At 42.9% G+C, this 13,055-nt stretch overlaps 1 protein-coding gene across 1 annotated transcript; it reads right to left on the reverse strand.

The window, feature by feature from the left end:
• Window positions 1–90: 90 nt before the first annotated feature.
• Window positions 91–13,023, reverse strand: usp16 (ubiquitin specific peptidase 16). The gene is made up of 18 exons (XM_084328252.1): window positions 12,788–13,023; window positions 12,555–12,621; window positions 12,264–12,451; window positions 12,049–12,152; window positions 11,262–11,374; window positions 10,767–10,999; window positions 8,533–8,631; window positions 8,311–8,441; window positions 8,110–8,197; window positions 6,865–6,946; window positions 6,368–6,459; window positions 6,222–6,275; window positions 5,540–5,704; window positions 3,480–4,209; window positions 3,089–3,183; window positions 2,732–2,818; window positions 2,493–2,634; window positions 91–1,665 (listed from the first exon to the last, which is right to left on the reverse strand). Exons 2-18 carry the CDS (start codon window positions 12,613–12,615, stop codon window positions 1,544–1,546), a joined length of 2,586 nt encoding a protein of 861 aa, XP_084184378.1. The 5' UTR covers window positions 12,616–12,621; window positions 12,788–13,023; the 3' UTR covers window positions 91–1,543.
• Between the last annotated feature and the right edge of the window lie 32 nt (window positions 13,024–13,055).

Consider the following 13,055-nt stretch of genomic DNA (forward strand, 5'->3'; position numbering starts at 1 on the left):
TAAAGTTTTCATTCATTCACCTAACCAAACAAGCAAAAAATAAGGGACGTTTTTCTTAGTTTTTAAGCATTTATTAATATATGACAGCAATATAAAATGCATATAAATATTTCATACAAATGCATGTTCCCCCGCCCCCCACACCGATCACGCTACTAAGGGACATACTGGCACTTTGCTCTTTGTGCTAAGGTAAAAACTACACTGGTTTATGAACAACCCACTCTGTTCAATGTCCAACAGTAGCAGGAAAGGACTTTTGCTCTTCCAGATAGCAGCCGCATCAGCAATAGCCAAGGTGATCCGATGTTGTCCTCTTAAATACTACAGAGTAGCCTATGGCAAAAAAAAATAAAAGAAGCAATCAAAAAGCTTAATTTGTCATACAATGTAGTGGCATTTCATCCCACTTTTCAGTGCTTTGCACAATGTGATGTTAGTCGCCTAATATATATCCTGTTAAGCCTTAAGGTCCCCCTATAGGGGACCCTGCTTTTCTTTATCATAAATCGATCAATAGAGACCATATTAGATCCCCAATTATCATATCATGGGGTATCATTGGAAAGCCACACGCATTTGCTACAACCCTGTGCAAAGATTTTCGAGATCGCCAAATGATTGACGGAGCTAGAGCCCCGGGAGTCGGGGGTGGTAATGTGTACTTTTGCGTACTTTGGGGCACGCCTCACATATCGGCATGTAACTCGAGAACCGCTGAACGGAATTGTCACCTGAAAGGGCAATCGACAGGCAACAAATAGGGCTTTAATTCTATCTATATATTGTATTAAAAGAAATGCACACCCGAGCCACTAGAGGTCGGCAAAGAATCGTCCACATGTGGGCCCTTGGATGTTAAGAGGTTAATGTTTAAAAAAGAAAAAAAATTGTAGCCAAGAGTAAAGACCATAACCCTATCAAAAACAGTAGTCAAAGTGTATATTTTCATTTTTACCGATGTTTTATATGATTTATCGGAAATAAGAATTTATCGGAAAATGCGAATTATCGTAAAAACCGCAAGGAAATGACTAAATCCAGATTCAACCCTGCCATTGGAAAGAGGAGCATTTTCCCTATCCATAGATGTATGATTTGGCGATCGATTATCATTAATTACTGTATCTACAAATCCTTCTGTTTAATCATCTTCCCGCGGTTCATTTGCTTAGATTTTTTGTACACATGATCTCAATAAAGGTGGTGAATGAGCTCAGTGAGCATTTTCTCGTGCCCCGCAGATTTAACATGATCAAAGATGCAAAAATCATAAATCATAATTGATATTCTCCTTTTCTTCATTACAATTTACTCAGCCTAGTAACAGACACAATATTTATGACACTGGAAATACATACGCCCAGGTCCCTAGATGTCCCTAGATACCAAGAACATGCAAATTGACCTTGCAGAAGTGGAGCAATCTTCCATTTACTTAGGCATGTACCTTTAGGCGAAATACAGCCTACAGCTTAACAGGATATATATATATATATTGTGGAGCGACAGGTGGGGTTGTTTCCTGAGTTGTGTGGGAGGACTAGGGGATCCTCTCGTAGAAGAGGAGGTACGCTTGCGAGGCCTGGGCTTTGCTCTCAGACGCAGGCTGAACGCTGGAGTCACTGACGTGGAACCAGGACCCTCTGGGCGCCTCGCCGTCTCCTGTGGAAGTGAGCAGATGGTCTTACACAATATGTATATTTACTCATTTAGGATGGGACATTAATAGGAGGTATTGTATATTTGTATTGTCCTCCCACCCCTGGGGGGAATTAACATTAGCTACTAGGGATGTCCGATATTATCGGCCTACCGATATTATCGGCCGATATCGGCATTAAAATGTGATATCGGAAAATATCTGTGTCGGTTTTCAAAAAAAAAAAAAAAAATCTTTTTTACATTTCTAGAACCTTTATTTACCCAGGCAAGCAAGTAAAAACAAATTCTGATTTTATTTATTGTCAAAAGTATGCATAATGTTGTGTTAATTCCACAACAAGAGATATGTAATGTTAATTACCTGAAATTATTCCGTTTTTGGGGGGGGGACCCTGCATATATCGGTATCGGTTGATATCGGTATCGGAAATTAAGAGTTGGACAATATCGGTATAGGTAAAAAAGCCAATATCGAGCATCCCTATTAGCTACTATCATTTTACTATTCAACATACAAAATAAATAAATAGAAAAAAACCACCAGGAACCATTTGAAAATGGTGATCTAAAACACAGTTGAAGCTCAAAAAACAACCAATGCCCACTACGTGATTTTCCATATTCAATACATACAACTGCTTTACAAGCGTGGAGAGCCATGGTTCCTGTTGCAACCATATGCTTTTATGTTGCATAGTACGGCTAGAGAGACAATCTTCAGGTACCAGAGCAGGGCTGGAACTGCAGAGTTCTATATTACTACAAAAGAACAAGCGGCTCCTTGTGCTTCAATCCCCATGCCTGACTGTAGTCGAATGTGAACTTACCTTGTGTTGTTACTCCATTTGATGTAGGGCAGCGAGGTCGTGCTTTGACATAGGCTGTATAATGGCCTGACCTCATTGTTCCACTGTGTTCTACAATACCATAGAGGCTGTAAAACACCTGCTTGTTCCCCTCTGGCAAGTTCTGGGTGGACACAAAACCACATTAGTGTCGAGTGCTCTCAGAGGCATACAGCAAAACCTTTACATATTGATATTTTTGTAGAAGTTGTAATGTTTACCTTGCAGTGTACGGCACAAAAAGGCGCTAGGTCCAGTATTTGAGGGAACTGGACGTGTCTGTTCACCTTATCACATCTGTAGCCCGTCTACAGGAAGAACAACAACAGTCACATCAGTCCCATCCTACTGATATGAACAGGAAATGTCATCCTTCCACAGGGATGTCATTTTACAAGATGTCAAACTAATTCTCGTAAATCCTCTTCAACGTTTATCCCACATGTTTAGGACAATCTACAAACATATTATCTCCAAAAACACTATGTGCCCTTGAAGCGGTACGCTCTGGGTTACGAGTGGTCGGAAAACAGCTTAGCAGACTCAGCTCAATGGAAGTGTTCTTTTAAGTGGATCACCTGCTGGAATCTCTTCAAGTGCAGAGTGAGAACCGGTGGGGGGGAGGAGATAAGCATTTGCTTCAAGGCATCAGTGTACACGTTCTTCCTGGGTCCTAAGACGAAGCACAAACAAAAGGTTAGGGATCTTATTGAAACACCTGCATTGCAACCAAATCCATACATGGCTTAAAATTCTCGAATAAAAGGCCTGGTCCTCTCTTCAGTTGAGGTACAGTAAATAAAGACCTGGTTCTCTCTTCAGTTGAGGTAAATAAAGACCCGGTTCTCCCTTCAGTTGAGGTAAATAAAGACCCCGGCCCACTATTTGAGGATGACGTTCATTCTCCCCATTAAAAAAAAAAGGACAAAGAAACCAAAACAAAGTACCGGTAACCATTTTCAGAGATACCTGCAGAGTTCTTTGTCTGGGGCCACCGCTTAGTGCAGGTGACACAGAGCAGACTGTTGTTCTCGGTGAGCTTCTCCACCTCCGTGAACTGGAGCAGGCAGGACTGCACCGAACACTCCTGCTTCTCAGAGGTCGTCCTGGTAGCCAGGGTCTGGAAGGCCAGCTCAGGGTCCTGGTTCACCACGATGTATTCTTTAGCCTCCTCCTCCTTCTCCTCCTCCTCCTCCTCCTCCTCCGAAGCGTCTCTGTCGTCCGCGTTTTGCTCCGCGGCGTCGGGATCTTCGCAAAACCCATCGTTGAGGGACATGTCCTCTAGTTCACCCGCCAACCGTACTTCCCCTTCCCCCTCCTCTTCCTCCTCCTCTTCCCCCTCCTCCTCTTCCTCAGCTCCCTGTTCAACCTCGGATGTTTTCCCGTCTTCTGTGGCGCCGTCCTTTGAGGTATGGTCCTCTGATAAGACCGTAAAATTATTGCCGACCGCCAACACGTCCATCGCTGAATCCTCCTCCTTCTCCTCTTCTCGTTCCCCGTTGGCCCGGTCCCCGTCGGGTTTCTCCTGCCTCTCTTCTGGGGTTCTCGGACTCACTGGGGCCTCTTCGCGGGTCCCGTCATCAGCCTTCTCTCCGTCCTCTGGGTCAGTAGGGTCCATCGGTGGGCTCTCTGTGGGGCTCTGAGAGGTGAGACTGTCCAACGTCACCGTGCCGTCTTGCTTATATTGCCTCCGTTGATTCTGCGGGGGCAGGGGTTTGGACAGGATGTAAACATGGTTTATTCTCACACACTTACAAAATGGCCACTTTTTATGACAAAATGAGAGGATTGTGATCAGCAGCACTACAAGAGAGAATACATGTAACATAAATAAAGGACATACAAATCAAAGAATACAATTACATAAAAGACAAGAAATAAAACACAAGGTAAAGCACAGGTAGGGTGTGATTTGTTTAAAAAAAAAGCGTAGGTTTATATATATATTTTTTAATGTAGGCCATAAAAATGAGAGTTAGCCATATAAAACGCACACATCTCATAAAACGATGCAACAGAAGGTAGTTTAATGTTTCCTTTGTTTGTTGTTTGTTTTTATTCCTCTACCAAGGGATTTGCCCTCAAACACTTGCAAAGTGATTAAATGAACGTATTCTCAACAGGCTATGTTTTTCTTTCAAAATATAATGCAATGGCTTGCTGCTCCCTTTTCATCTTGTAGGGTGACCTTGTACAGGACAGTAAAGTAATATTGAAAACAATATGTAAGAATAAGGTTTAGCAACATAATGTATACAGCATTTGATCTAAATAGTTAGATTAATTAAGACATTTATTTAAAGCACAGTCGGCTATGTAGGTCAAATAGAATGAAAGGCTAAGCAGCAGAAACACAGCAGAACCGAACATAAATGATCTCTTCATAGTCGTTACTGGCCGTCATAAGGTTACCTCTCTCAAAACACAAATTTGGTAAATCGGAGATAAAGGTTTCAGCACCAGAGTGTGGTGAGTGGACCATAGGAAACCAGATCATGCTTCTTGGACTGACTTCAATATTTGTGTTTGTCCCAAGCCACTAAAACGAGATTTGGACCGTGATATCCCTTCAGTATCGTCCCTAACTTCACTCAAGACAGTCACTCCCATCTCCACCACTTCCCTTTTACGTAAAGCACTTTGAACTGCAACCTCTGTATGAAAAGTGCTATACAAATAAAGTTATTATTATTATTATTACGTTATGGAGCGCATCTTCAGCTGTAGCGCTGAGACCAGTGAAATGGAAAGTAACAGGCTGTAGCTACTCAAACTGCACGCAATAACACAGCTCACAGTAGCCTCTTGGAGAGAGGAGACACTGGCAAGCAGGGAGACACTGGTGGTGTGTAAGCTTGTTTCTTTGTATACATCCGTTACACTACCATGGCTTGTTTCTTTATATACATCCGTTACACTACCATGGCTTGTTTCTTTATATACATCTGTTACACTACCATGGCTTGTTTCTTTGTATACATCCGTTACACTACCATGGCTTGTTTCTTTGTATACATCCGTTACACTACCTTGGCTTGTTTCTTTGCCTGCTTCTTGGCTTTCTTCTGCTGGTACTTGCTCCCAGCCCCAGTGGGCATGTCGTCGGTTCCGTTGGTGAGAACAGGACTGTCTCTGCCAGGCTGGCTCGGTGCGCTGGGCTTCTGGGCTCCCTTCTGGCTCTTTTTCCTGTGCGCCTACGGGTGACGCACGTGAAGAAATACACAACATTATGAATAAATAATAGGGATGTCCGATATTATCAGGGCCCAGATATTATCGTCCGATATTGGCATAAAAATGTGATATTGAAAAATATCTGTTTTTTTTTTTTTTTTTTTACATTTATTTAACCTTTATTTACCCAGGCAAGCAAGTAAGAACAAATTATTATTTTATTTATTGTCAAAGTATGCATAATGTTGTGTTAATTACACGACAAGAGATATGTAATGTTAATTACCTGAAATTATTCAGTTTTGGGGGGGGGGGGGGGGGGGGGGACCCTGCATATATCGGTATCGGTTGATATCGGTATCGGAAATTAAGAGTTGGACAATATCGGTATACCGATATCGGTAAAAAAGCCAATATCGAGCATCCCTAATAAATAATCAAGGCAATATCCTCCAAAGTTGCAAGAATCTAAATAAGAATCGTCCCGTGTTAAGAGGCTGTGCGAATAAAATAAAAAAGGGGAACAAAGTCCATTACCTCATCGGAAACGGGAAGGGAAAGATCTAGGAACATCTCCGTGACTAAGGACACCTGTGAAGAAAACGCACTATCCGTTTAATAAAGGATCGACACGCTCATCAATGTATTAACGTGTTTTCATCGGTGCATTATAAAATACACACCGTTTTGCATTGTTGGCACATTACAGTGCTGGTCATTTCACCTCCAAACACATGGTCAACAAAGTTTTTGGGAGCTCCATTCTTCTCATATTCTGGGGACATAACATATTCTATGTTAGAATGCAAAATTAGGTACATGCATATCAAAGTCACAACAGGGTGGTAAATAATCTTTTGATTTACAAAAACACTGGAAGTGAAAGTGATTCTGTGGGAATTAGAGCTGGGTATTGTTACAAATCTGTCAATACCGGTGCCAATACCGATATTATTGGCTGAGTTATGTGCGTTGCTGTGTGCTGCATGAGCCAATCAGAGGCGTTGTTATATTTTGGATCGGTTGCCCAGAAGACACAGCCTCATATCTTGGAACAAACATGCTGATTGGCTCACTGATGGTGATGAGAAAAATTTGGTATTGAATGACCAAATTTTCCCAATACTCGAACTTCGATTGAATTTCAATATCCAGCCCCAGTGGGTGTAACTATATTTACCTTTGAGTAACGTCTTTGCCTGTTCTCCATCTGTGTTTTTACCAGATTTCTTCAGTGCCTCTAGTATCCCAGAGTTTACTCTCTAGAAAAGCAAACACATTTTTCACTCACAATGCAAACAATTCTTTCAAAACATAAACGTCACATGCGAGATATGCTCAGTGTATCCGCATTTTAAACAGCAACCGTTCCTCTATCAAAAAACATGTTCCGCGAAAACGTATCCCTAAAATCAGGGAAAATGGGAAGAGTGGGGTGTCCCCAAATTAATTCATGGAAATAATCTGTAATTCAGCTGTATGTCATATAGACGTTGCCCTCTATGTAGAACCAGAAACTGAGAGTGAAATCAATGAGCCCGACTGTGATAAAACATGTGATGAATAGTTCAACAAGAAATGGACTGCATTTATATAGCGATTTTTATCCAAAGCGATTTACAATTTATGCCTCACGTTCACCCATTCAGACACCGATGGCGGAGGTGACCATGCAAGGTGCCAACCTGCTCATCAGGAGCAGTGAGGGGTTAAGCCTCTTGCTCAAGGACACTTCGACAAACGCTGCCCGGGGAGGAGCGGGAATCATATTACCAGACGGCCGTACTACCCCCTGAGCCACTGCCGCACCCTGCAACTATTAGTTCATTCAAATGGCGACAGTGGCTCAGGAGGCAGAGCGTTCCTCTGGCAATCAGAAGGTTTCCGGTTCGATTCCGTCTCGTCCCTGTGTCAATGTGTCCTTGAGCAAGGCACTTAACCCCTAACTATTCCCGATGAGTAGGTTGGCACCTTGCATGGTTGTCTCCGCTGTCGGCGTGTGAGTGAATGGGTGAACGTGAGGCATAAGTTGTACAGCGCTTTGGATAAAAAGCACTATATAGATGCAGTCCATTTGGTTCCGAAATATAATGTGACAATTGATTAGTCAACTGCTAGGACCCCACTGTTTACATTGAAGAGTCCTGGTTGAGAGTGCCCCTTCCTTTCCCATCAATTACGTCCACGTACATCGGAGTTGGTTTCCCTTTAACAGCACATCATTAATTAATAATGAGTTGAGGGCTGTTAAACCCTATATAGGCCAATATCCCACTTAGAGAAAAGATATTTTTATCATTGGTTCAATCAAACATTTGAAGACACAGAATGTTAAATATCTGGAGTCACTCCTGCTGTTGATTAGACCTGTTCGGAAAATAAGTACATCATTTCAATTTGACCTTTTTAGAAGACAGGTACATACTTTTATCTCCTCTGCTCTCATCCCGTCCAGCAGGTAACGCAGGAGCTCTTGGCTGTCTTGCTGTTGAAATCCTTTGAACCTCGCTGCCCTAGGGATGGAGAAGTGAAGAAAAAGGAAGCAAAGCAACAGTGAAAACGAGTCCAGTCCCGAATGCAACTTTGAAAAAGGCTGAATTCCAACCAGACACGCAGCGGCCCTCACTTTTTACAAACTTGTGAGAACAGATCCCGCGGGGTTACCACCTTCGTCTTGGATTCCTGGATCTCATTTAGCAGGTGACACATGGCCACGGTCAGGGATCCGGGTTGATCCAACTGAACTAGAATGGGCTCCTGCAAATGGCAACAACATCAAATCAGTGTTGGAAGAATATCTTGTGTAAACACGGGAAAAGAAATGTAAACGGGAGAATGGTAAACACACCAGGTCAGAGGAGGAGGCACCAGGGGTGATGTTAAGACTGGTCTTCTCTTCTTTTATCATACCCAGAGTCTGCCTGAACAGCTGTGTTTGAGAGAGGTTCTGGAGGGGGGAGGGGTAATGTTAGTAATTACAGCAAAGTCAATAAAATATTATAAAACGGGAAGCTCAAATCAAGCAAATGGTGCCATGGTATAATGAGCATATATCCACAGCTATGATTCCAATTCCCTTTCACAAGTCAGTATTCCTCTGAGGAAAAGAAAATGTTAGCCTTGTTAACCCATTGAAACCGGGAAACACATGTGTGTATATTAGAGCTGGGCCGTTAACGTGCTGCGTTAACGCCGGACTGTTATCGTGCGATAATACAATTGACGCCGTTAATCTATTTCTCAAACTTGGGTCTCCTCTCCTCTCTCTGTCTGCATGAGAAGCGAGCCGCTCACTCACTCACACATACATGGGTACTTAAGGGCGGGGCCTATCTGTGGCTCAGTGTTGAAGCGCTGAGGACACAGGCGCGTTATTTTTTTCCCTAGCCGCATTTGTCGGAGATGCTCTCCGATTGGCCGACGCCCGTTTCTACACTGGTTAAGCTTAGGCACTCTTTCGAAGTTGGTTAAGGTTAGAGTTTGTCTTAGAGCGTGACGGCAAGTTATTTCGACGGTTAAGTTTAGGCACTCTTTCGAAGTTGGTTAAGGTTAGAGTTTGTCTTAGAGCATGGCGATAGAACGCCAGGTAGTTTGCAGGCTGTTCGACGCGGAAATGGGCAAAGACACAGCTCGTCACGCGATTGGGCAAACATGTCAGTGGCCAATCAGAGAGCGTCAGTCAGTGCCAATCAGAGAGCGTCTCCGAGAAATGCGGCTAGGAAAAAAAAATAACGCGACACAGACCGAGCTCTGCGCTCATTATTATTATTATCATGGCGGAGAGAACAAAACGAAAGTCTGGGTACACTTTACGAAAGACGATGCCGACAACGCACGTTGCCACAAGTGCAATAAAACATTTGCAAGTATGGGTGGCACTGGCAATACAAGCAATTTGTCAAAACATCTGTTGTCAAAACATAACATTAGTCTGGAGAAATGCGCCGTTTTCGACTGCTTTGCTCGCAGTGTTCCATCTCCATGCACGTCCACTGCAGGTAAGCCAAGATAATACGGAGTTAGCTAGGCTAATAACGAATTATTACGAATAGGCTAATAAATCAAATATAATTGTTTAGCTACAAATATATTTGAAAGATGACAGCCCACGCCTCCTCCCTCCACCACCGAATACAGGCGTCCCAGCCAAGCCAAGTCCCTTCACCCTAGCAGCTAGGAAGGATGACAGAGGTAGGGGGGCGGGTGTCACAGGGCTGTGACCCAGTTTGTTGTCAAAGGCCTGCACCCCTTCTCTACAGTGGAGTCCAAGGGCTTTAGGTAACAACTAATCATTCAGTGTATATCTTTTTTTTTTTTTTATCTTACATTTGTTGTTTATTATAAAAAGTCTATAATTCAGACACATTTAAAACATTGTTGCTGCTGTTGCTGAAGAAATTATATTTATTTATTATATTTATTTATAAAGTTATATAAAAGAACATTGCTGCTGCTGTTGCTGAAGAAATAATATTTATTTATAAAGTTATAAATAATAAAGCAATGTCGATAAAGTACCGAACCGTTAAGCAGTATCGATAAGAGTAGTAGTATCGATAAAATCCTAACGATACCCATCCCTAGGTAGAACACACATATTTTGAGCCATTTTAATCTAGATTAACTCCAGGATTGCAGATAGATTAATCTAGATTAAAAAATTTAATCTATGCCCACCTCTAGTGTATATACAGGCTATATAATTGCAGGCGTTTTAGGTCTAAATGGGTTTTAAATGATTGGGGATTGCAGATTGGGGAAGCCCTCGCATCAAGGCACGCACGTATATGGACCAAGAAAGGTTCAAAATGTCTGTTAGCGTCATCTGAATCGATGTGATGGTTTTATCCAGATTTTGATTATTGCCACTTCCACTAAATTAATCTAGCTACTAAGTGGGGAGACTGATGAATGAAAGGAATATAGCAGGACAATCGGTTATGATAGTTAACCTCACGTTGAACAGGGATTCCCGGTTAACTACGCCCCTTAGCTGTGAGATAAAATACCCATATACCATGGCCTGTTGTGAGCTATTGCTTAAGTAACTGATGAGACCGCAACATCGTATGGCGTTCTTACCTGAATGACTGCGTTAAAGAAGCAGGTGTTTCCCAGATTACTCAGACCCTTCACCGTCACAACGCTGCCGTCCTCAGTCTTGCCGGCCGGCTTTTGTGATTTCACCGTCACTGCGCCGGCTTTCTTGACACTTTTCTTTTGATTCTCTTTGTTTTCTTTCCCTTCGTCGTCCTCCGTCTTTACGCTCTCGGCCGCGCGCTCTTCGTCCGGCAAACTCTCCTCCACCTTGGCCTCTACAAGAGTTGAAACAGAAGATTCCAGGTGAATTTAATCACGACTGTGTATGATTCCCGTTTCCCGAAAACCCATTTTGCAGTAAAATAAATAAATAAATAAATAAAAGGGTATACAAAAAAGTTATGTTTAAAAGGTGCACTATATCGTTTCATGAGGGTGAATAATTTCTAAGGTATATTTTCACAACTGAATAAACAAATTGGATCCCTGGAACACTGTTTTTCACACAAGGATGCCAGGGATTGCTGTGGGACTCACTTCTCTGTGGTGTTATCCTCCTGGGCTGTGAGGTTTGTTTTTTTAGGTTGGTCACCAGCTGAGCCAAATGGCCGGTGGCGGAATACTGGACGTCATCATCACATAAATAACACCTGTGTGTGGATGAGAGCATGTGAAGGTGAGAGTGAGAGAATCTGATACACAAAAACGAAATACACGATACATGACTACATGGTTGTACAACACTCCAGCATGTGTAACCCACATGGGAGACAAAACATCTATCGGTCGACCAAAGGGGGAAACCCCGCCTTCCCAATGGAGCGCACCACCCATTGCGGGGAAACAGTTTTGGCCACGACACCACTGTAACCCACCTGGATTTAAACCCGGGTCTCCCACATTGGAAACCAAACATCTACCGGTCAGCCAAAGGGGGAATTCCCCCTGGCAAAGGGAGATACTAGGCTTACTAGGCTTCAAGCCCAGGATATTAGGCTTACTAGACTTCAGGCCAATGGAGATATTTGGGGCTTACTAAGGGGGATAAGGGAGATATTAGACTTAATTACTAGGCTTCAGGCCAGTGTAGATATCACGCTTACTAGGCTTCAGGCCAAGGGAGATATTGGGCTTAAGGCCAGTGGAGATATTAGGCTTACTAGGCTTCAGGCCAAGGGAGATATTGGGCTTAAGGCCAGTGGAGATATTAGGCTTACTAGGCTTCAGGCCAAGGGAGATATTATGCTTACTAGGCTTCAGGCTGGGCTACTCTGCTAGTACACGTGCATAGATGATATGTCACCTAAAAGGAGACCACACTCACCACACACTCCAGTTGTCCATGCTGACCACCAAGCAATGAGGATCTGAACGGGGAGTCTCATAATGTTTTACTGAATGCTGCTGCTCCGAGTATCGTCCGCACCCCTTATGAGAAGAGAAGCAATGGTTAGAGTGGGGAAATAATGCCTGGGAACAGCCACTTCATGTGATCAATATATAGAACAAAGCGTAATAGGTTGGGGAAAATAAGCTCACTCTGTGTCCACATTTCAAGCACAGCCATATCACTGGGCTTTCCGTTTCCTCCTGGTCCTCCTCTGGCAGGATTTCAGCTGTGTCCTCTTTATCCGTACAGTCCTGGCAAATGTTCCAGTTTGAATTCGCAGCGGATTTCTTTAGAAAACTATTATCTATCCCCTTCCGTATATGGGTGCAAGAAGGACCTAAATCGGTAAAAAGAGAATGAAGCCACTGGACACATACATGGTCGGTTCACAGGATAGAGGCTACACAATACTAGCATGATCTGCCCTTTGCAGTATTTACCTGTCAGGTCAATGACTTCGTCCTCCCTGGGTGCTTTGTCCTTCACCCTTTTCTTCCCCATTTTAACCTAAATCAAAGAAAATAATCTCATTATAGAGACCAAGCCCATTCATAGCAGTCACTATGAGCTATGCTATGTGTTGAATTAACGTTAGTAACTTATATAGCTATGTTGATTGTGATCGATCACGAGTAAAGTGAAATTGATCACACATGTCATCAAACATACGTACACTCAAATCTGGAGTCTGCTTCTCGGTTTCGTTTCCTCTCAGATGAAGTCTCTAATCCGGCCATATTCTAGTTCAACCGTCATCGCTAACGTATCTGTACAACGAACAACCCCAATGAAAACAAAGTACCTAAATATCATACAAATGACTCGCAATTTAATGCCAAGACTTACACAATTATGGTTGTTGGTGCCTATCATCTAATACTAACAATGTGGCGCTTTTGCTGTATCCGGTGTCGGTGTGTCTGTTTCCCGTGTGCGTCGTC

The sequence above is a fragment of the Notolepis coatsorum genome (genome assembly GCF_963971535.1).
Source record: "Notolepis coatsorum genome assembly, chromosome: 1".
In the NCBI taxonomy this organism is placed as follows: Eukaryota; Metazoa; Chordata; class Actinopteri; order Aulopiformes; family Paralepididae; genus Notolepis; species Notolepis coatsorum.